The sequence below is a fragment of the Physeter macrocephalus genome, chromosome 10 (genome assembly GCF_002837175.3).
Source record: "Physeter macrocephalus isolate SW-GA chromosome 10, ASM283717v5, whole genome shotgun sequence".
NCBI classification, from domain to species: domain Eukaryota; kingdom Metazoa; phylum Chordata; class Mammalia; order Artiodactyla; family Physeteridae; genus Physeter; species Physeter macrocephalus.
The window spans coordinates 14,125,601-14,150,464 of NC_041223.1; the positions used below are offsets into that span (position 1 = coordinate 14,125,601).

At 39.3% G+C, this 24,864-nt stretch overlaps 1 protein-coding gene and 1 non-coding gene across 4 annotated transcripts in view; both read left to right on the forward strand.

The window, feature by feature from the left end:
• SYNE1 (spectrin repeat containing nuclear envelope protein 1) overlaps window positions 1-24,864 on the forward strand; it is a 482,398-nt gene that overhangs the window by 332,717 nt on the left and 124,817 nt on the right. For 2 of the 3 annotated variants that reach the window (XM_028494818.2, XM_024122567.1), the window contains 8 exons: window positions 4,185-4,316; window positions 5,268-5,377; window positions 11,220-11,376; window positions 14,346-14,477; window positions 14,679-14,834; window positions 15,411-15,620; window positions 19,742-19,843; window positions 23,986-24,105. In XM_028494818.2, coding sequence (XP_028350619.1) covers window positions 4,185-4,316; window positions 5,268-5,377; window positions 11,220-11,376; window positions 14,346-14,477; window positions 14,679-14,834; window positions 15,411-15,620; window positions 19,742-19,843; window positions 23,986-24,105 — 1,119 coding nt within the window. Of the gene's footprint in view, window positions 1-4,181; window positions 4,317-5,267; window positions 5,378-11,219; window positions 11,377-14,345; window positions 14,478-14,678; window positions 14,835-15,410; window positions 15,621-19,741; window positions 19,844-23,985; window positions 24,106-24,864 lie in introns of all 3 variants that reach the window. The other variant, XM_028494816.1, reaches the window with a different exon arrangement.
• Window positions 9,620-9,692, forward strand: TRNAE-CUC (transfer RNA glutamic acid (anticodon CUC)). The gene has a single exon. It is a non-coding gene; the product is annotated as a tRNA-Glu (tRNA).

The following is a 24,864-nucleotide window of genomic DNA, read 5'->3' on the forward strand; positions in this document are numbered from 1 at the left end:
AGCCATGGCCGCTGAGCCTGCGCGTCCGGAGCCTGTGCTCCGCAACGGGAGAGGCCACAGCAGTGAGAGGCCCGCGTACCACAAAAAAAAAAGAAACCAAAACAAAGGGAAGGACTCCAAGGTTTCATCTCTGGGATGGTTATCATTTATCAATCTCGAGTTGTGCCCTATGCCTAGAGGCAGGTAGGAAGGGAAGGGCCAGCCTAATAATACACAGGCACATCTAGAGGTTCAAGAGGGGAAGGTTGCTGGCATAGTTGCAAGGCCTCAGGGCCTGGGAAGGGAATATAAATGAGTGAAGCTGACCCGGTCAGGACCTCGGCAAGCTGGTCGCCTGTCAAAGAAGCAGATGTTACTCAGCTCCAGAATTTACAGGCAGCATTGCTAGATCTTCCAGAGAAAGCATATTTATATCTAAAAATTTCCAATTTTAAAGCATTGACATTTTATTCTAAAATTTTAAAATAATTTGTGTGCCAAACAAAGCATATCCAGGAGCCAGGCTTGGTTCTCGAGCTGTCACTTTGGAACTGCTGCTCTGCAGTCTCCCCAGCCTGGCGCCACCAGTTACTTAGTAGGTGACTCTGGGGCAAGATTCTTGAACTTCCCAAAATTTGTCTCACTGATGTTTTCTGATCTGTAAAATAGGGATCATAGTAGGGTTTAACTTTTTAAAAAAATCCTGAGGATTTTCATGCAAGTAGTGCTTACAGGAAGTGCTCCAGTCTCAGTATAATAATAACAGCAACTGTTTGCAGACCACATTCTTTGGGAGGAAAAACTCCTGACATGCTCCAAGGCCTGGTCTGAGACTGGTAGGGCTGGTGCCCACACCCAGCAGATTCTGCCGGCCTGTGGCCGCAGGGATTCTTCACATTGATTAAAGTTCTGACTCTGCCCGCAAGTGTAAGCTTCCCTGGGGATACTGCTGTGTGAAGTGTAAATACGGAAAAATGTGGCAGTGTTTGCACAGAAATTGGTCGTTGTTTATTTTAAAGTATCTATAAATACCATCATCTTTTCGTCTCATGAGTTCCCAGGATATAAAATATTGATTTTCTAAATACAATCAGAGCTGTTGAGGAGATTATTTTTCCAACTGCAGGAATAAAAAGAGTCCTGTTTACATTATTATTGCCGGGAAAAAGATTATTTACCCACCCCCACCCCCCGCCGTGTAAAGAATTCGGAGTTGATCTAAAATTAACTAACGTTAGTTAACTGGGGGAAAAAAAAAACTTCCATTGAATGTGGACGTCAGTGAAGTTGGGTTTGCATAATTCAGGAGAGCTGGAATACCTTCCTAAATCATGTGTGACCATAAGCACATAATTCCTCAGTGCTAGTTATCTGTAAGATGGTCATATGTCTTATGACCATTCTTTTTAACTAATTGGACTTCTAAGCATATCAGTGAATAGTCCATTTAGTTCTCCCCACCCCACCCCAAAATAGTTTCCTTCTCTATATGACACAGGCATATAATAACATCTCTTGAGTTACATGATGTCTTTCTTTGTAATAAGTTTAAATCATTTTCACACATCTAAGGAACAGAGTTCACCCTATATAAATAATGAAATGCTTTATAAACAAGTGTTTTATTTAATGTTTAGCATCCTCCGATCCTCGCTAATGTTCCAAGGAATGTTCCTGGCAAAAATGGTTACTCTTCTAGTATTTCCAAAATAAACAGCTCACATAGCCCCACCCAGGCGGGACCCCTCTGGGTCCCGCCTGGGTGGGGCTATGTAATCCACCTTATTTCCTATTCCCTAGATAGGTCAGAAAACTGTTATCAGACCTCAGGTACTGTAATTACCATTATTTTATTCCTTCTGTCAATGCCTTCGTATCCCAAGGGAAAAGGAAAAGAAATTTGAACGGATTCTTTCTTAATCATTTTTTTGTTTCCTGTGGTCCAAGACTGATGTTTCAAAATGATGAAATCAGCCAGAGAAAAATTGGCTAACTGAAAAACCAAACCTGACCACAGAGAAAATGCATACTAGGCATCTGTTTTTGATGCTGCATAATTTCCTTTTTTCTAAAGCTGTGGATTCAGTTAATCAAATACGAGTCCCCTTCTTAGATTTTGTCTTAGAATCTGAGATGTGTCTGTGCATGTAAAAGTGGTTAAGTTGTCCTTAAGACCTAAGATTTCAATTGCTATTTTTCCAAGTACATTTGGCATTTTTCCCCAGTGTGAGGAATTTGAAATCAGAGCCCTCAGTCGGACTATAGTTACCTGCAGAGACGGATGAGCTGGGGCCCTGAGGAGTTTCCATGGGAGTCTTCAGGCTGAGCTCTGAAAACAAACCTTCACTGAAGGGCAAAGCAGAGAGAAAGTGGCTGGAGCCCACAGAAGAGAGTTCGCAGGTCAGGGCCATGGCCACCGTTTTGTCACTGGGGCTTTGACTAGGGACAGCTTTCAACCTGTTACACTGACTTCTTTGGGGTCATTCTCTAAAGGTCCGTTCTGACCTGCTGTTTCCTCCTTGCCTAGAAAAGCCAGGATCTCTCAGAGCTTATTCTGGGTAGATGGAGCGTTCTCAGATGGGGGAGACTGCTTTATGCAGAAATGTGTGGCCTTCAGTCCTGGAGGAATGCCGGACCACCCCAAACCTCCCACCTTCAGGAAGATCACTGCTTCTCTGGAAGAGGCACTCCTGGGAGGGCGGGGAACATACTGACCTGGGTGTCACTATTCACCTGAAGGTCCTGCGAAATGCAAATAACCTGTTTTAGGCCAGTGGCATGCCAGTTGTTCTACCTAAACCACATTCTTTTACTGGGGAGCTGGAGCATCTTAAAGGAAAGCAAGTACCTGTGAGCTAAGATGGCTCAGAATCTGGAAAGAATGAAAGATAAATAGTACCTCTAGGTTTCACTGTTTCCTTCACTGCACTTCAAGCATGGATACCGATGTTGCCAGGTTCACGATCTGGAACATTTTACAGTTTAATTATGAGATTCTATGGGGTAAGACAGAGGGGAAACAGCCCCCATCTATTTCTCTGTAAGAGTTAGTATACAATTCTGAAAATAAGAGGAAGAGAAGGGTCTTTGTGGGCAGTCAGGTGGGCTGAGCTGGGGTGGCTGGACCCCATTCCATGGTCAGAGTCAGCAGAGAGGAGCCAAAGGCTGGGGCAGCAGCAGCTCCTCAGGAGGACTCCTGTATGGAAGCACCCTAAAGAATGTGCCCTTTCTCTGCGCCTGCCCCCGGCCCCTCCCCTTGCTCCAGCCTTGCTTGCCCTGTCTCTGCTCTCTCTGAGATGCTAAGTTTCTTTCCCCTACGGCCTTTGATCCAGTGGTTCCCTAGGCCTGGAGACCCCTCCCCCAGTCTTTGCCAGCACTCCACACAAGTTGTCAGCTCTGAAGACGCCTTCCTGCCCAGCCTAAGAAACCCTTCCCCTTCACTTTCCATCCCATTATCCAGTTTCACATTCTTTGTAGCTCTTATCACCATCCCAGTTTATCTTGTTTGTTTATTGCCTGTCTCCCCAGCTGGGCCCTTGTCTGGCTTCTGGGCTGAATACCACCCAATGCCCAAAACAGTGCCTGGCGCACAGTGGGTGCTGATCCGTATTTAGTAAATGAGTCATACCAAAATGGTGTAGTGTATCCTTTGACGTATAAATATATGGGAGTAGAAAGGCACTCATTCAGAACTAGTTCCATTCTGATACACCGTATTTTAGGGCCTGTTAAATTCCGTCAGGATAGTCTAGCAGGAAGAATAAACTCCTGTCCGGGTAATAAGTAATTACATTGGCTTTCTCCTTTAGCCATACTTTGTCAAAGCCAGAGTGGCAACAGATGACAGTGGAGTCTAGTCCTGGTGGTGATGGTAAAGGAAATAAGATCTAGAGTTATATTCTCATGGAAAAAATTCCAGAATAATATGTGGTGACCACATCAGTCAGCTAAAAATCCTAGCCTGTAAAGGACAGTTTTTCCCCCTCAAGTGTTTCTGAGTATAATCATCTATTTATTGTTCTCCCTCCTGCAAATGCCATAAATTCGGTGGGTTTTGTGTTACCATTTTTTTTAATGTCTCATGTCCAAATGGAGCCACTTTGGTATCATTATTCAGACCACACTAAAAAGGAGACGTCACTCTGTTTTGGTTAAGGTCTTCCAGTGGGTAGTATGACTCTTGATTTCTGCCTCGTTTAAAGCAGGGGACAGCCCAGGAGAAGGAGGAGAGCGATGCTGACCTGGCTGCCACTCAGAGCCCCGGCGTTCAGGAATGGCTGGCTCAAGCTCGGACCGCGTGGACCCAACAGCGACAGAGCAGCCTCCAGCAACAAAAAGTAACGCACTTCCTGACCTTCTCGCCTGCAGATAGACCAAACAAACACCTGGAGAGAAATGTTTTAGAAGGACAAGTTCCTTCTGTACTAAAGATAGAATGCCCCTTATCTTCTCTTTGCACAGAAGCAGGACCTGGCTGTTTCCTTTCCATGTACTTACTTGTGACCACTGGAATGATTGGTCATTTTAAAGTCAGTTCTCTAAGAAAAGCTTGTGCTTAGTTTTAAAACAGTGTAACTCAATTGTAATCTGCCCTCTATTTCTAGTCTTGCCTCTATCATAAATAATAAAAACCTCAGAAAGGCCTCTGAGAATTGGTAAATGTCTGAGTTACATGTTTTTAAAAGAAATGAAATTTGCTTTCAGCTCTCAAGTAGATACCATCGCAAAATAGGATTGCAAATTACTGCCAGGTGAAACGAATTGTGAGCTTTGATGACTGAGAAGGATTGCTCCTTGATATCTTAACTTTATGGAGAGGGCATATTAAAATATTTTATCAAAGAGTAGAGACATTTATTATAAATAATGAAAAAGTAAAACTGAGTCCATTGATGATCCAGTTTATCAAGTGAGTGGGAAATTGAAGAGAGCTGTTGCTCCCAAGGATCTCTTTCAGTTAGAACAAGGCAGTATCGATTTTTGAAAAGTGAAAGTGCATTTTGTACCACTTGGGGGCACCATTGCCCAGCAAAATTTTCTTTTCTCATTGATTTTTTTGGTTTTTTTTCAAGATTATTCAGAGATTATCTTTTATCAAAGCCAAAGAAAGCTACAGAAGACTTGGAGACATGTCTGAACAGTTGCCTAAACCACACCTTTTGTGTAATGTGCAAACTTAAAAACTTACTACCAAAGTTCTCTGAGAATTTTCTAGACATAGAGCTGTGGTTGTAGACAATAATCATAAAGTAACAAAGATGTTTTTATGTGTCCTTTTCCTTGAGCAGGAGTTGGAACAGGAATTAGCAGAGCAGAAGAGCCTCCTCCAGTCAGTAGCCAGTCTTGGAGAGGAAATTCTAACCCAGCACTCAGCTGCAGAGACCTCTGGTGGTGTTGGGTAAGTTTCTTTCGTTCTTTTTTTTTTTTTAATTCACTAGTTTGTTTTATTTTTTTAGATTCCATGTTTAAGTGATATCATACGGTATTTGTCTTTCTCTGTCTGACTTATTTCACTAAGCATAATACCCTCCAAGTCTATCCATGTTGCTGCAAGTGGAAAAATTTTCATTCTTTTTTATGGCTGAGTAATATTCCATTGTATATGTGTTACCACATCTTCTTTATCCATTCATCTGTTGATGGACACTTAGGTTGCTTCCATATCTTGGCTACTGTGAATAATGCTGCCATGAACATTGGGGTGCATGTATCTTTTCGAATTAGAGTTTTTATTTTCTTCAAATATATACCCAGGAGTGGAATTGCTGGAACTTATGGCAGTTTTATTTTTAGTTTTTTGAGGAACCTCCGTACTGTTTTCCACAGTGACTGCACCAATTTACATTCCCACCAACAGCGTACAACAGTTCCCTTTTCTTCACATCCTTGCCAACATTTGTTATTTGTGGTCTTTTTGATGATAGCCATTCTGACAGGTGTGAGGTGATACCTAATTGTGGTTTTGATTTACATTTCTCTGATGACAGCTTACCGTTCTCTTATTGTCGCTGTTTTCCTAACATTTGAAGAAATGTAAACATCTCACTCAAAATTTTATTTTGAACATCTGCAAAAATTTAATCATTTTGTTTTCACTTTATGATGTTAAATTTACTTGCATTTTGAAAGCATAATACCCTCCAAGTCTATCCATGTTGCTGCAAGTGGAAAAATTTTCATTCTTTTTTATGGCTGAGTAATATTCCATTGTATATGTGTTACCACATCTTCTTTATCCATTCATCTGTTGATGGACACTTAGGTTGCTTCCATATCTTGGCTACTGTGAATAATGCTGCCATGAACATTGGGGTGCATGTATCTTTTCGAATTAGAGTTTTTATTTTCTTCAAATATATACCCAGGAGTGGAATTGCTGGAACTTATGGCAGTTTTATTTTTAGTTTTTTGAGGAACCTCCGTACTGTTTTCCACAGTGACTGCACCAATTTACATTCCCACCAACAGCGTACAACAGTTCCCTTTTCTTCACATCCTTGCCAACATTTGTTATTTGTGGTCTTTTTGATGATAGCCATTCTGACAGGTGTGAGGTGATACCTAATTGTGGTTTTGATTTACATTTCTCTGATGACAGCTTACCGTTCTCTTATTGTCGCTGTTTTCCTAACATTTGAAGAAATGTAAACATCTCACTCAAAATTTTATTTTGAACATCTGCAAAAATTTAATCATTTTGTTTTCACTTTATGATGTTAAATTTACTTGCATTTTGAACATTTTGTTGTGCAGCATGAGTATAGCTAGTAATTATAATGGCTAACTTGCTTGCCCTCTTTCCACTACGCTTAGCATTTCTGTCTATAGAAGATGCTAAGTTCATTTTTAAAATCAAATAAGAAATGCATTAGAAAATTAGATTCATGATGTTTCTGACTGAAGAATTATATCTAACTGCAAAACATTTTCCCTACCAGAGCTAATCTTCCCCTAATATCATTCTGAAAAATAAATGTACGTGCCTTCTAAGTGTCTTGAGTTTTCTTGATGATCTGTGTCTACAGTTTCTGTATATAAAGTCATTGAGCTTTGAGTCCTGGTTTGGAGTAGAGACTGAAAGTCTTTTACACAGGAAAGTAAAGTGTTGAAGAAAAATTAAGGAAAAGTGGAGAATTTTCAGGTTGAAGATTCTGGTTTAAGGTAGGAAGGAAAATAAACTGAAGAAGAGTGGAAATGTCCCTGTATTTTGAGGCAGGTCTGGGTTTTATTCCCGTTCTGTATTTGTCACCATGGAAAAGTAACTCAACTCTGAGACTTTGTTTGCTTATCAGTAGAATTAGAATAATAATTGACTACCATCATCACAGAAGGGCTGTGCTGTGAACATTGTGAATGTCAACCCGAAAGGATATATAGGAGAAGTATCTTTAAAATCTAAAACATTAAAAAAAAAAAAGTCTCAGGGAAACGTCTGTTTTCATGCAATGCTAGCGGTTGAAATTTAGCAGTATCCTTTGACAACCATCATGTGTCAAAGAGCTTTAACTCCATGGCCTCCAATGTTTTCATTTCTGAACATTTGTTTGGAGGAAATACATGGTATAAAGATGACTTTTGAAATATTATTTATAATACCAAATAATTAAAAAGACAGAAATGCCTGTTAGTAAAAAAAAAAAAAAAAAAAAAAAAAGGCCTAAGAAAAATTTTATGCCTATATAATCTTAACAAAAAATTATGTAACACTATCAGAAAATGTATATGTGGTCCTAAGTAAAAAATGTGATATAAAATTGAATGTATAGTACATGCATGAGTAAGAACCAGAGTAGATGTGGATGATCAAAAGTAACTTTGGCGAGGGTAGATTTGGAGATTTTTCTTTCCTTTTTTTTCTTTTTTTTAAGGTTATTCAGTATGACATAAAGTTGTTGACATATGACATGCGTGTTGACTATATATGTATATACATATAAGAAATAGGAAGATATTCAAGGAAAGAAAAACAAAACAAAAAGCAGTAAAAATATTGATACAACTAATAAATATCAACTTAAAAGAATAGGAATGGGGGCTTCCCTGGTGGCGCAGTGGTTGAGAGTCCGCCTGCCGATGCAGGGGAACCGGGTTCGCGCCCCGGTCTGGGAGGATCCCACATGCCGCGGAGCGGCTGGGCCCGTGAGCCATGGCCGCTGAGCCTGCGCGTCCGGAGCCTGTGCTCCGCAACGGGAGAGGCCGCAACAGAGGGAGGCCCGCATACCACAAAAAAAAAAAAAAAAAAAAAAGAATAGGAATGAATACTATTATAACATCTACGGTCAGGAATTCCATTAAAATAACCCTAATACTGTACAAATTGTGTTAAAATATAATGATATAATGGGGTTTTAAAAGTCTCGTTGTCCTCAGGCTTAAAAATGCTGGTAAGGCCATAAACATGTGTCTGTATAAATCTAAAACGAGGAACGCTGTTTCGACTCTGAGTAGAGACTTGCCTTCACTTTGCATTTTCTTTTCTGTTTCCAATTCTTCTAAGATGTTTATTCATCCCTCGTAGTTTTCTGAATATTTTTGCCAAACTCTGTTTTTACAAAGAACCCATCCACACATTGCCTCCTCATCGTACGTAGAGTCACGAAAAGCAGCGGTAGGAATATTCTGCAACTTTCCTGCCATGATTTTCTTTTCTTTCCTTGGCCTTTAGCTTTGGAAAGGAGCCAAATGAAAGACAAACAGCTATAAATTGCTCGTTCAAATATAAAAATATTTTAAAGAGAAATTTGCAGTGCAGTACTGGCTTTCTGTTGAACATTTACTCCAAATACTTAGAAATTCTTTAATTTTTACACAAAATCTTTAGAAAAATCTCCTTTAAATCTAGTTGATGACAGAGCAGCCATGCCTTTCAAGCCTTTAGGTAAATACACCAAGCAAACAAACAGCCATAAATTAAACAATATCCAGAAGTCAAAGGAAAAATATATGTATATATTTTTAAAAGAACAATAACATTGCTAGGAAAAAACTTTATATATTCAGCCTTCAGCATATTAGCTGATTTTCTAAGACTATCAAGTGTGAATTGGTTTATGTCAGAAAATCCCTGTGGGATGGGCATGGTTTGCTTCATGGCTACAAATTTAATAAACAGAGAATAAATACTGTGTGACGTACGGGAGAATTGATGGAGGAGTCCTTCCAAGATCACTGAGAAAACTCAACTGGAAATTAATTGATATAAATAGCAAAGGAAAAGAAGAATATTTTCTATGGGAAACGAAAGGCTGTGTTCTTATTTAAGACAAATTTGCTGGTGGCATTATATATGTGTCAATGCTTAAACATAAGAATATATACATATTAAATATCCCCAGGAGGTTTGTTTTTTTTTTTTTCCTTTTGGCCACACGGCTTGAGGGATCTTAGTTCCCTGACCAGGGATTGCACCCAAGCCCTTTGCACTGAACGCGGAGTCCTAACCACTGGACCGCCAGGGAATTCCCAGATATCCCCAGGTTTTATACTACATTGTTATGCAAACATAAATGAATTAAAAGTGATGCACTGCAGTCCACCACCCCAAAAAACAGCACAAGAAAGAAATTTAATTTCAGAAGAATTTTAAAACTTGTTTTTTATTTAAAATGCTTTTTAAAAAGCAGAAAATTCCTTAGGGAATTCCCTGGCGGTCCAGTGGTTAGGACTCTGCACTCTCACTGCCGAGGACCCAGGTTTGATCCCTGGCCAGGGAACTAAGATCCCACAAGCCGTGGGATGAGGCCAAAGGGAAAAAAGAAAAAAAAGGCAGAAAAATCCAGAGACTAATATAACAAACAAAATCAGAGGTATCAATTTTATTTTGATATTTTTTCACTCAGCATTACTTTTTTAGATCAATCCATGTTGATACATATAGGTCTAGTTTTTTCATTTTAACTGCTTAACAGTATTTTAACTTGTAACAATAACAACTTACCCATTTTCTTATTGATGGGCCTTTATATTGTTGCCGTTTTTTTTTTTTGTTTTTTTGCTATTATTACTAGCATTGTTGAACTTAACCTCTTACATGTCTTTAAGTGTGCAGGTGAGAAAGATTCTCTTATATCCTAGAAGTAGAAGTCCTGTATCATAGCCTTATAGATAGTTTTTTTAAGGTTTACTTCAACAGATCTACCTAAAGAAACTATTGTATTCAATACTTATTCTGAAAAGAATTGGCTTTGGGGTAGTATATAGTATTATTCTGCCAATGAACTGGTTATTTTTTTTTCTTCACTTGAGCAAAAGTTTCCATCAAAGTAATAGTAATGGCTATCTAGTATGGCTTTCGGCTGACATGGTTCTAGTTGGGACTTCAAAACCCCTGACAAACTAGGACCTATTGGAACTTGGGTCCCCCAGATTCTTATTGCCATTACCATTATCATTAGGCCCCATTGATTGAGTGGCTGTTTTTGACCAGATAGGGTCATAGGCATTATGCATATCTTCTCTAAATTTAATTCTCATACTTCTGCAAGATAGGTACTATCTTCATTTTAAAGATGAGAAGATTGGACTTCCCTGGCGATCCAGTGGTTAAGACTCCACGCCTCCAATGCAGGGGGCAGGGGTTCGATCCCTGGTCGGGGAACTAAGATCCCACATGCCGCACGGCACAGCCAAAAGGATAGAAAATTTAAAAAATAAAGATGAGGAAATTGAGGCTCTGAGAAGTGAAGTGACTTACCCAAAGTCACAAATCTAACGTGCTGGAACAGGGAACCCAGATCTGTCTCACCCCCAGAGCCATAGTCTCAGATGCCACCTTATGCCTCTCTTGAAGGATGACCCTTCCACATTCTGTACCCCTATTCCATGTCCTGAAACCTGTTCTGTAGTATTTTCCTTGGACTCAGGGTGAAAACTCTCAATAGACTAGGCAGCATTTTTAGGGCTTTTGAATCAGTTTGTGGGCTGTTTGTCAAAGGATACAAGTCTTATCGTCTACTTTCTGGTTCTAAAAGTTACAATTATTTTTATCTTTAATGCTGAGCTATTTTCAGTGTATTTTTTAAATTATTATGCTCATGGTTCAATTATATGAGTAAGAATATACTTGCTTTACTATTAGTCTCAAGTTTTCTATTTTAATTTATATTTTTAAAGTATAAGCTAATGACTGAAATAATCTGGTTCCAATTTTAGAAGCCAGATCTAGTACACATAATAAATTACCTAGAACTGATTGCCTTTTTACACACATTGTAAACTTAGATTATTTATTCTTCTAATAGCGAAAAACCTGATGTGTTATCCCAGGAGTTGGGGATGGAAGGGCAGAAATCACCTGCTGAAGACCAGCTGAGAATGAAATGGGAAAGCCTACATCAAGAATTTAGTACCAAGCAGAAACTTCTTCAGAATGTTCTGCAACAGGAACAAGAGCAAGTGGTATCGAACATTTTGCTTTTACATATTAACTAATATAAAAGATGTACAGCTTATGCTATGGGAATGAATATAACTGTGCAACAACCTATATTTCATTATCAATTCCAAAATAAGACGTAAAAAAATTACTCATCTTACACTCTTCTTAACAAGCCTGTTTCACGTATCCCTTTATAATTATATATTTATATGTGGAAATTTATTTGACTTCTAGATACTGTTTTCCTCAGAGAAGATTAATATCTGATGACTCATTAGCGTAAACCATTAAATTTCAAATGGGCCCCCCCTTTCTTTTTTCCCACAACTTTGAAAATTAAGGATGCAAATTAAGGATATACACATCCAGGCCAAAAAAAAAAAAAAAAAAAAAAAAAGCTACAAATTTGTCAGTAAGTTATCAAGTTATCTTATTTTCTATTGCTACTTCCGGTATTTAATCATTTCAGAAGATCTTTCTGGGAAACACACTGGGACCTCAGTGGAGCTAAAGGGAGGGGAATTCTGGGGTCAGTTACAGTGGTCACTGGCCCATCTGTAGGCTGGTTCCCAAGATGGGTGGGTACTTGTGATGTTGGACTTGGTTCCAACAAGCAAGCCAAATCCAGTGGAATTAAGTATAGCAACCGAAGGTTCCAGTGAGATAATAGCTATGAGTTCACCCTAAGCAGAAGCCTGAGAACCACAGAGAGTCAGAGGGATTCACCCCTTAAGAGCCGGTCAGGGAAGCCTGTCATGCTTACCACAGCTGTGGCCCGGCAGGATGCTGGAGATAGAAGCCTAGCCCAGGTCCTGGGTCAGCCCTGCTCTGGCCGTCCCACCACGGTGGTATCATCAGAGCAAGTTCTAAGACCTTCACTGTGGATCTGGGGAAGCTGCTGTTTTCACTGCTCTGCTCCAGACTAGCTTAGGAGCTGGGAGAGGCTGACCCCGGAAGAGAAAGGGTATCAATAATTACAGAGCATCTGAGGAGGGGAAGGCAGGAGCTGACAAAGCGGGCACTGTAGGGCAGGTACGCCTTGCCAGGATCACCCGAAAGGGGGATGTCTAAAGGTCCTCCATCTGCTGGGAGCCGTGCGTAAGTTGTACAGAGCCATTCATCTCTGTCTCCTTTTACAGCGTCTTGTGGCATTCACACTCTCTCACTCCCTGGCCGGGGCCTTCTTTGCCGCTGTCCACAGGAACATCACCAGCTCTGGCCCTGGAGAAGAGAAAGGCCTCCCTTTCCAGAGGCAGTTGTCTCGAAATCTTACTCCGCCCTGGCACACAGGGCCCTGATACCTTTTGCATGGACCTCCTACCTGTGTTTGAATGACTCCTTCTTCACACCCCTGATCAAACATTCCTCAGACTCATGGCTTGAGTTCTTGATTTCTGATGTAGATCTCCTGGACTTCAGAACAGCACTATTCATGTTATAGGATTTCCCCATTCCTTTGTCTATAAGTGGTATTTACGGTGCTAAATGGTGGACTGCAGCCTTTTCTGACTATCCGAAGTCAGACAAATCTGGGATATTTCTAGTCACATTCTACGCTTACTTACCATTCTTCATTCGTGAAATGCCCGACCCCTGATTCTGCCTCTTGTCCATTCAACTTGAACACTTACATGAGTCACCCATCCAGCATTGTTGACCTGGACGTCTCCTCCGTACCCGCTCTCATCTTGGAGAGCTGCTTTTTCTCTCAGTGCCCTGCCAGCACTTTCTTCTCTTTGGTGTGAAGAGGTGAGAGAAAAGCACAGGAAGAAGGAGTCCGGCTATGAGTTTCCAAAAAGAAAGGGAATGCTCTATTAGGAACATATTTTGTGTTCTAGGTGTTAACATAACAATGCTGTGGTGAGGATGACATTATCTCTCTTCGTAGATCAGTCAGCTAAGGCTTGGAGAGATTAGATAATTTCTCAGGGTCTTGTCACTAAGAAGAGGCAGAACTGAGATGGGGATTAAACAGGTCTGTTTAACTCCAAAGTCCCTCCTTTTTCATGTTACCTTACTGACAGTTTTGTACCCTGGACGATATACTTAACTAATCTCAAGTGTAAAAACAGGCACTTTTTTTTTTTTTTTTTTTTTTTTGCCTCAAGTTCATTAGGTCAAAAGGCATCGGTCTTGCAGAGCAATGTTTCTGTGTTCACTTCCACTGTATTTAGCATCTCTGTAGAACACCTGGCCTCAGGATGAGATATGGCTCCTGCTCCTAGGAACCTGTAACCCAACTAGGGAAATACTTAAGACATTTCTGAAAAATTAAGCAGCTGGCGAGACTCCATTAGCAGGAATTAAAAAGGAAACAAAAGTAAAAAAAAAAAAAGTGGAAAGTGGCTAGAAGAGGTGTGGAATTTAAGGCAGTGGATTATAAAGAGATGCCGGGTGGTGATCAATCCAGCCACAGTGGGGAATGAGCCTGGCATGTTTAGAGGATAATGAATTAATCAGCCTGAAAAGTAAGGGGAAGATGAGGTGTTCTAAAAAATTACAGGACACTGAGTTTGATCAGAAACATCATTAAAACGTTTGAGTGCTAGGCCATATCATAGTCCTTACTGGGGAGACGTTGTGTTTGCCTAAAAGAGTTTAGGGGGAAAGTAAAGGAATCATGAAAGCAAAGGGATCAGTCTCGTTCTGGTATTTCGGCTGAATTGTTTCATCATGGGTTGTGCTAAAACCAAGATTAAGTTGAGAGGAAGGCTATGATAAGAATTCAGGCATTCTTTTCCACTATTTTCTTTTCTCTCTTTCTTTTTTTCTTGGTCCATCAGGGAAACATTGCCATCGCTGAATCTGGTCATCATGTTTAGTGATGGTGTGTTTCGTGATGGACATGGTGTGTTGTAAGGTTGTTTTTCTCCAGCAGAGGTTTCCATAAACACAGTTTTTCCAGCATCTGCTTCAGTGTTCATTTCTAAATGAGAACACCTGGATAGAGTACAACTGGTCCTAAATAAGCTCTCCTGTCTGCCTGCAGCTTTACAGCAGGCCAAATCGGCTCCTGTCTGGCATGTCACCGTACAAAGGGGACGGACGGGCCCAGGATAAATCCGCAGTGACGTCTTTGCTGAATGGATTGAACCAGGCCTTCGAGGAGGTTTCAGCCCAGGTAGGGTGGTGCGCTTGGTCTGCTCGTGGATCTGGGATCCCAGGGGGTTGCTCCACCCCTGGGCGTGAGCTGTTGAGACCCAGGCGCTAGTGATTAGCCCGGAAAGGCAGAGCCACTGGACCCCAGCATCTCATCCTGGTATTTTTCTTTGATTCCTCAAAACACTGTAATTAATCCTTTGTTCCTTCCTTTTTTTCTCAGGGTGGAGGGACAAAGAGGCAGAACACTGACTTGGAACAGAAGTTATACGATGGGGTCTCGGCTACCTCTACTTGGCTGGATGAGGTGGAGGAACGTTTATTTGCTGCCACAGCACTTTTACCAGCAGAGGCGGAAACTTGCCTCTTTAACCAAGAGGTGAGTTTGGCAGCCCGTGTCTGTGAGTGTATGACATTACACGGCACTTGAAATGCTGACATTGGATAATTAATGTTATATATAAAGAAGGTCAAGCATAAAACAGTTCTAATAAGGGACAAATGAGGTGTATTTCCAAGCAGCATAATGCAGAAAAGAATTGCCTAAGTATAAAAAACTGTCAAAGATATTTATGTTTTATATTTTTATTCTTTGTCTTGTGTATGTAGGAGGTGGAAGAAACTGAGGACTCCGTAGGAACCCTGTTGTATATTGCGAAGCTTCCACATATGAAACACAGACTAAAAATAATAATTATGAATTTCTAAATGGCACTTTAGAAAACTCATCTTTTCACCAAATATTATATATTAGTATTAGCAAATGATGTAAAGTTTCTGAGGAAAGTAACTTGCCTAATATTTATAGAAGCGTATGAAGTGGTCCAACTTGCCTTAGATGTAATTATCACTGAACACTATGAGAGATATAGTGGACTTCCTATGAGGAAATGACTCGATTTGTATATAAATTCATGGATCTAAACATTGAAATGCACTTTCTTATCGACCCCAGACTCTTGCCAAAGATATTAAGGAAATGTCTGAAGAAATGGATAAGAACAAGAACTTGTTTTCCCAAGCCTTTCCCGAGAGTGGTGATAACCGAGATGTTATTGAAGACACTTTGGGCTGCCTTTTGGGCAGGTTATCTTTGCTAGACTCAGTAGTAAATCAACGATGTCATCAGATGAAGGAAAGACTTCAGCAAATACTAAATTTCCAGGTAAGACATTATCAAGACATGTTTCACCATCTTCCAGCTACCTTCAACAATAAACAGGATCTTATCGAGGTGTGATATAGACCTGCCTTTTTTTTCAAAGGTACAAAGAGCAAGAACATTACAGAAAAACAAGGGCGTTGAACTCAAGGACTAGAAAACAAAGTTTGTTATGCTCCTAGAAGTGGAAGGTTGAGAAAATCAGCCAACCAGACTTAGGGCTGAATAGAACTTTAAATTCAACCAGTGAAGCTCATATATATGGCATATTATAATGATAATTTCCAGTTGATAAAACTGGAGTTTAAAATATAAGACCAAAGAAACATGCAGGAAGTAATAAAAAGCATCCTTTGGGAATACTTACATTCTAATTGAATTTTATTTGTAGCAAACACAGAAGATTTATAAAATAGATTCCTGTGATACCTGTAATTAGGGCCAAGGGGTTGATGTAAAATTTTGATTTCCAAAAAAATACTGTAAAGTGTCAAATAAACGTACCACTAGTCAGGAAATGTGGAATTTTCTAGATATTCATCTAGAGGGACAAATTATCATTGCCTTTACATTCTTAAAACTATAAACTAAAATTATCACAAACATTTGTGTATCATTTATTCACAGGAAATCTTCACATTATTAACATAATATTAATATTATGAGTTTATCACCTACTGCTGTATAACCTGAGCTGCTTCTCTGACCTAAGTATCTTCAACTATTAAATCATGCCCACGGTAACTACCTTGTAGGGCTTTGTGAGGATAAAATGAGTTAAAATGTGTAAAATACTTTAAACAGTGTCTGAAACATAGTAAGCACTTGGCAAGTTTTGTGGCTGTTGCTGCAATTAATAGTAGTATTTATGATAATAGATATAGGATCTAAAACCAATGGAAAAGTTAAATTATTTCTCCAAGGTTATTTAGCCATCAAGAACTAGAGCCAGGATTTGACTCAAAGAATGTTTGTATATTTTATATTGTTAGGATGATGGCAGGGGAGTTGGAGAAAAGTAGACCTATTCGAGATCTATTTGGAAGGTAGAATCAATAGGGGAGCATCTGTTTGGATCTGGGCAACAAGAGAAAGGGGCGCTGCTGAGGAATTCCAGGGACTCTGACGTGAGCATCTGGGGGGCGTTGGCTGACAGAAAAGACAGGTAGGAGAAGTGCCATGGACCAAGGGGCAAGACGGGGTCGCTAGCAGTACCACTGGCTGGGCAAGGATCTCGGGTAAAAGTAAGAGACTCAGGTGAATAGTCGCAAGTCTGTGGCTTAGAAGAATGACCTGCGTTGGATATTTGCATTTGTATGTGTTATGCTGTGTAGCACACAGAGAGGAAAGAGCATTTCCCTTCCAGTTAGAAAACCTGGGGTTGATTATTTGGGTATTTTGTCTTGAATGCAAGATCTGATTGCATGTACATCTGTACATAGTATGTCTAAAATCAGCTAAACGGTTGTGCAACTTATGGAAACTTGTTTCATTACTCTAAAATTCCTCTTGCATAAAATAACACACTGAGTTTTAATAGCATTCTAGTCAATTGGCCATGAATGAGGTGGGTTAAAAGTGCAAATTGGGTGTATCACTAGGAGGCATGTTTCCCTTTTTCAAATTGCGTTCTCTATGCTAGTGTCTTTGGTACTTTTAAATTGTTATTGGTAATCATAGCCAGTCAGAGTAAAAACTGAACTAAGCATGAATACTCTGGAACTTATTTTGGGTAGAGGATCAAGAGAAGAACAAGTAATCTTGAAATTCTCTTTCAATCATGTTCTCTATTTTTCTTCTGCCAACAAGTTTCTTCTTGTTGGTGGCCAGCTCACAAACAAAAACTGACATTTCAAAATGTCTGTGCTCCAATTTAATTGAGAGGAGGTGTTCCAATGTTAATATAATTAAAAGTCAAGTCACAAACCATTTTATTTACTTTGCACTGAGCACCTGGTATACTCTCAGTGCACAGTGCTTATTGGAATGGTAGCCTTCATTCTCCAGTTAACTTTTGAGTATTAGCTTTTGCCAGACACTAACGTTATCCTATACCCAACGGACAATCTGGAAAATGGGTAGATGTTATGTAGAAGTATGTTATCTACATGGAATCACAAGTTAATTATCACCTATTCTGTATTTTTAAAAGTTTTATTCATAGACATAAACCCAAATAAATTTCCTAGACATTTTTATAGTTGAATATTTTAAGTTATTTAAAAAGTAAAAAATGAAAGAATTTCTTATTGAATGAGCAAGGCAACACAAATGATTTTAAAACTTGAAACTTCCTGTTTCTCAAACAGCTAGAAGCCCACCTCTTTATGCCCTACATGTAATTCCAGTAACTGTAAGAAAAAAATTGTGATGTCTGTTATGTGTGTAGTATATAGATACCTTAAATACCCTGCTGTATCACAAGTGTGGTATTAAGAAATGGTTAAAGCCTTTGGATTTTCATTCTTAAGAAAATATCAACATCCATATGGTTATAAGCACCTCTTAAAGTCTTTTATTTAGTAATTTTTAAATCAGTCATATTCTCTGCTTTACTTTCTTCTCGGCTAGTCTCTTCTAGTAATTAGTGCAGCTTCTAGACATGTGAACTCTGTTCTCTATTACCTGGAGTAGAATATGATTAATATAGAAAATGTGCTATTAAAAATGTAAAGATGATGTACAGGAAATACCTATAGCCTCTTCATTTCTAACCCATGTTATTTATACTTATCTACTCGTTTAGATTAACGGAGCTAATGTTTTTCTAAATACATGTAGGTAATAAGGACTTTATTTCTTTTGAATCTGTTCAAATGAATGGGAACATCTTTTCTTATGCATATAAACAGATAAATGTGTCATGGTTCTAATGGCCCACGTGGCCTTACCCTGAACACAGATAAATGACACAAGCATTATCATAACTCACAAGCAGACCCCTTGTTTCTGGCATCGTTTTTCCAGTGCTGTTCTTATAATTTCTCATTTAGTCTGCAGCTAGGCTTGCAGATTGGTTTGGGTTTTCGTTAGTGACAGTTATTGCCTCTTAGGATCGTATGCTTGTCTCTAAATCTCATGTTCAGTTCTATTTCTTCTCTTCTTTTTAAACTGCATAATCCACCGACTACTTTGCTGTAGTCTTGTATTTTGTGTTATAATGCCGCCATATCTCCTTAAAGACTTTTTTTCTTCTTTGGTGTAATTATTCTTCTACTCATGAGACAGTCAGAATTTTTGCATCTTGGTACCATATACACACACGCGATCAGCTCCCGCTGAAGAGAATGTGATTAAGTCAGACTTCAGCCTATGATGAGCAACCAGCCCATCACAGAAGTTTCTAACTAATAAGAAATAGAGCTTACTTGTTGATATTTCAGGAGAAAAATTAAAAATGTTATAATGCAAGTGTTCTAGTTCATTATTCCTTTTAGAATTGAGTATCAAAATTCTGATAGTTATCTCCTTTCTGTACAAAGTTAACTCAATATAAGTATATTTGGACATTTAAATGAGTAATGTTTATGAATAGGCTTAGCTGAGATCTTTTTGTGTTGTCTTTTCATATGTCTTTGGTCATTGTGAATACTGTTTATCTTCTAAGCTTCTGGATGGCTCTTTATAAGCTTGTGCAAACTTTGAAAATAGGAGAAAGAAGGAAGTGAGGGAGAGAGGGAAGGAGAGGAGAGAGGAAAAAAAGGATCATAATTATTCTTAAGAATAATATTTTTCCCCCAAACACAACAACACCTACAGGTTGTTTTACTAGCTCTAAGTCCTTAGTGTACTATTTCTGCTGCAGTGTTTAAATGTGCTCATTTATTACAGAAATAACAAGAACATTCGGGTGACCAATATTGCTTTTTATTTGTGTACTTCGTCTCCATCTGTGTTGTGTTGGAAATGCTTTGTATAACAAATTCTAGCACTTGTGTAAATTTTTTAGCACTTGTATAAACTGTTACCAGTTCCTTTTACTTTCCCATAAGATCATATTGTTTCTTCTGGAAACAATTAAATTCCTACCCCTGTATGTTATTTCTAAGAATGTGTGTTATATTTACAACCATTTTGAATTTCCTGTTGCACATGTAAAGCCTTCCTGTTTCTTTCCTCCTTAGAATGATCTGAAGGTGCTGTTTACATCACTGGCTGACCACAAATACATCATTCTGCAGAAACTGGCAAATGTGTTTGAACAGCCTGTGGCAGAGCAGATAGAGGTATTTACGGCTGCCTTTTTCCATAAGAGCAAGTGCAATGAGTAGATCTGATTTACTATGAAATTCCAAATATTCTATGCAGTATTAATGGCTTACTGTAGAATTTTTGTTTGTCATCTATTTTGTTTTTAAGTACCAGGTTTACATCAGATTACATTGACTCTGTCACTTACTTCTGTGTGTAACCAGGAAATGTGAGAGAGGAAAAGGTGTTAGTGACAAATGCTGACCTGACGGTGTTTGCCACCTAACAATGAGATTAGACATGAACCTCAATGACACTTGACAGGGAGTCAGACCGTCCTGGTAGCATTACACATGAAGTACTATGGATGTTTAGAAGATGGGAGATTACCTTCAGCAGCGGTAGGATTAGGGGAAAATTTTGTAAAGGGAAATTCGAACTGGACTTAGAAGTTTGGACACACAGAGACTGGGAAGAAAGGTATTCTAGTAAAGAGGACAGCAAGAACAAAGGCCTAAATGTTAGACCATTCAGGGCACTTCGGGAGAAAAGCAAGTAATCCTGTTTGGCTGAACTTAACAATGAACAAAGGTGATTGAGGGGAAGTAGGGTTCAAAGAGAAAATTTGAAGCAATTTATAGAGCCTATTGAATGTCAGAGAATTTGGACTTTGTTCTACAAATGAGCGGTCAACTTTATTGCTTGCGCACTTCATTGGTTAAAACAATAAGCACACACCACAAATATATGTGTATTTACTTATTTATAAATTATAAGCAGGTAGTGTGTTATAAAGCATACACACAACTGAAAATTAAAAATGCATGTGGTTGTATATAAAGGAAAGACATAGTGTTTCATTCTCATCCATCATCTTATACACTTTTGGGTCCTTATACTCACCTTGGAGACCACTGGCGGTGGAAGGTCACTAGGGATGTTTGAGGGTGAGGATAAGTGTCAGTGCCAGCTCCTGCATCTGGTGCTGGACGTGACCGCTCAGGAGGAGGGAGGAAATGGGAAGGCTGTTATACAGAACATCCCATTTCATAAACTAAGTAATTATGAAAATGTGTGCTTTCATAGAATTGCAAACCCTAGTCTCAGTAGACCTCTAATGGTTCTGTGGGTAGAGGCCATAGGGAATCACCTGAAATACAGACCACCTCAAATAATTCCCTGTAGGGCGAGATATCTAGATCTCTCTCCCTCTCTGACCATCTAAAACAGTTTGCAAAATTATATGTGAATATGTATCTTTCTGGACCCTAATTTCATCTGTTTTTTAACAGAGATCCCTCATTCTTCCCAATTGAAAATCACTGTTCCGTGACATAACTTCTACTTGAAAGGACCCTTTTTTCTTTTTGGCTTATAATGTACCCAATCCCAAACAGAGTTTGAGCAGCCATAAGAGTGCTTTGCCTTGAATTTCTAATGTGAAATTTAGGATATGTATGATCACAGCTATCACTTTTACTGACTCTTGACCAATATAACCAATGTAAATTCCAGAGATAAAAATAAATTACTCATTATTTCTTTGAATAAATGGAAAGCAACTAAAAAAGTGCTAATTCCATCCCTACCCTCCTTGGGTTAAAGAGGTAACAGTAGCAGAAGCATGGGGATATATTCATCTTTTGAGTCGTGTCATTCTGACCTAGAACAGACCTGTTGTCCCATAAGCCTGTTGCACAGCTGTCTTCTGCAATCTCCCTTTACTACCGTTCTGAGAATTTCCTTCACTTCTCCCTTCTGCTGGGTCTTCTCTTTCCTGAGTTTCAAGTCTTTCTCTTTTCTGTATTGCTTCCTTGTTTTCTTAGTGCACATCCTTACTAAGAAAGGATGCATGTTAGATATATTTTTCAATATTTTGCATGTCTGAAAATGTTCCAGTCATATGCTCACATACTACTCATACTGATAGCTTGGCTCTTTATAGAATTCTTGGTCAGTTCTTTATAGAGTTTTGAGGCTTTTCCTCCATTGTTTTCTAGCTTCCAGTGTTGGCTTGAGGAATTGAAAATTGTTCTAATTCCCAAAGGTCTCAGTGTTCTGAAATTTCACAATGACATGCCTCGGGGATAGTCTGTTTCATCCCCTGGGCTGGGGGCTCAGTGGGCTCTTTTGATCTGGCAGCTCTCATCTTTCTATTCTGGAACATTTTCTAAGAGGTATTTAAATATTTTTCATCCCTCTATTTTATCTGTCTCCCTTTCTGAAACTCCTTTTAGGCAGACGTTGGATGTTCTGGTCCAGGCCTCTAACTTTCTTATCAAGGGACATTTCTCTCTTTGTCTTTTTGCTCTGCTTTCTGGAGACTTCCTCAGTTTCAACTCTAAACTTTTCTATTGACTTCTGCATTTCTGCTCTCATGCATTTAATCTTCTCAGAGCTCTTTTTGGTTCTCCAAATGATCCATTTTTTGGTAGGATCCTGTTCTTTTTTAAATAGATGCATTGTCTTTTATAATCTCTCTGGTATATTAGTGATTTTGGGGTTGAAAGGGTTTTGGGGGGACTTTGGGGGAGTTTTTTATTTGTTGGTTTTTTCCTGTATAATCTATTTCCCTCCAGATTGCTTTTCATTGGTTTGCTTATTTTGGTCTCTGTCTTGCATGTTAGAGGCTTTTCTCAGATATATGGAAATGCTTTGTTGTCTATTCACATTTAGGATGAGCGACTGAATGGGAACTTAATGGATGGATGGGGCTTGACAGTTTGGAGATTTATTGAAGGATGATCTTTGTGGGCTATTGGAGAATCCTTGTGTCAAATTTTTTAGGTCTTTTCTGTTGGTCTTTTCATATTCTCCCACCCACCCCCTTCTGTCTGGAGAGTAGAAACAAGGCTTCAGCAATCTAGGAGATATTGGGGCTCCACATTCAGCATTCAGTGGGTGTTGTCACTTTATCCCCTTGTTTTCAGTCAAGGACTCAAGCCCACAACTGTGCCTGGTGGCCCTCAGTCCACAGACATCTGTTTTACCTTCTCCAGAAAATGAACTTTCAGTCTTTCACCGAGGAAGGGAAGAGCCAGTGTGAAATGAGGAAGGCCATCTGGAAATCGAAGTGCTCTTCAAGCAGCTTTCCACCAACCCTCCTTATTTAGCACCCGCCCCATGTTGCCCAGGGTTCCAGAGATTCCTGTTGCTTTCATTTGGTGATAAAGAAACCCCGCAAGCTTAGGATTCAGCTTTCTCAGATTTCCTAAGTCAATTCCCATGTATCCTTCTGATTTTCAGCTTGCAAAATTTTGTTGGTATTACCCTCTTTCCTGTTTCCTTGCCCTTGTAGATTTATGAGGGAAAAACACGCCAGAAAACAAGCAAACGAAATGTTGGCAGTGGTTGTAGTGGGGACTCGGGAAAGGGAAAATAAGACATGTGTGTTTCATCTGCCATTTGGAGTCCATATTCTTTTCATCCTTCAAGGGCGGCTGAGGTTGCTTTTCTTCCAAAAGCCTTCCTCGACTGCTCCAGGATTCACTGGTGTCTCCCTGCTCCAAAGCCCTCTAACAGGGATGAGCTGCGGCAAGCTTAGGACATAACCGCGCTCAGCCTTGTTTCCTTTTCTTCTGTTTACTCAGCCTTCCTAAGCAGACTGGAAGCTCCTTGAAGGCCAGGTTGATGTCTTGTCCTGCTTCTGTAGACCTCACCCTGGGGAGACAAGGCTCAGCGCTAGCTGTCACTTTCGTACTTGATTGCGTGCCCCCCCCATTTCACAATGGAGTGAGCTCTCTCTGACCGTGCTGTAACATGGTTTCCTCTCTCCTCACTGCATCTCTCGTCAAAGATGCTCAAAACGGCATTTCAGAAAACCAGAACACGACCCCCTGGAACATCTTAGGCAAATACCTTTTTCGAAAGACGTCCTAAAATCATGCTTCTTTTTCAGGGTGCTATTCACCATTTCCCTTGTTTGTTCAAGGAAGCCATCGTTCTCCCAACCCTCCACACTAAGCCCTTCCAACCTCCTTACCTTTAAAATATCTGATCTGTAGTATCGTAAAGGGCCTTCTTCACTTTTCTGTTTAATAGAGGACCATCATGTTTATGTTGCATGGAAAATGTTTCAGGTGGAGAAGAGAGGAACAAATAAGGAGACACGATAATCATACTTTGCATGGCAAATTGTTTATGGGAGTTTTAATCAAATGTCATAAATCTTATATAGGCAATACAGCAGGCTGAAGATGGGCTAAAGGAATTGGATGTGGGAATCACTGAGTTGAAAAGGCGCGGTGACAAGCTGCAGATTGAGCAGCCTTGGGTGCAAGAACTCTCCAAACTCCAGGTACAGTTTTCTACCAATGACATTCAGCTTCAAAGGTACATCCTAACTGGAAGTCAAGAAAAAATTATTTTCTCTATTTTTTCAGGCTTTCCTATAAAATTCATGTCATTGAGTCCCAATTTTTCTTCCAAGTAACTCTTAGAACATTTTCTGAAACTTTTATCATATTTAGTAGAATAAAATAAATTGACATATTTTGAGATTTACTGCAGGGCAGTCTGTGTTCATTTGTTGGAGGACCCTTGTGTCAAGTTTTTTAACTCTTTTCTTGTATTCTCATGCTTTGAAGATTTTTTTGACATTACTATTATTCCGAAATGCTAAGCATTATAGCATAGTTTAGTTGTGGCATATTATTTTCTACTGTAGAAAATTTAATAACTGGCAAGCCTACCGAGAAAAGTTAAAAAAAGGCTATCTACCCTGTATTGTACTACACCCAAAAAAATTTTAAGGAAAAAATACTTAAGCTAATACTTTTAAAAAGTGTATTTTCTCAAGTTCAGAATTATAGTTTATATTTCATACATGTTTGAATGGAAAAGAGACATTGTTTCAATTCCAGAACAACAACAAAAAATTGAAGGTAGCTGAAATCCAAACAGACTTCCTGGCATCTTTCAGGAGTAGAGAATTAACACTTTGGTTTAGTGTTTTTCTAAATCTGGCACTTAGGCAAGAATCTGATCTCAGGTTGGTAGGAAGGTACTGGGATAGTAAACCAGCAAAGTGTAGCATCTGAAAGGCAACACAGTTAAT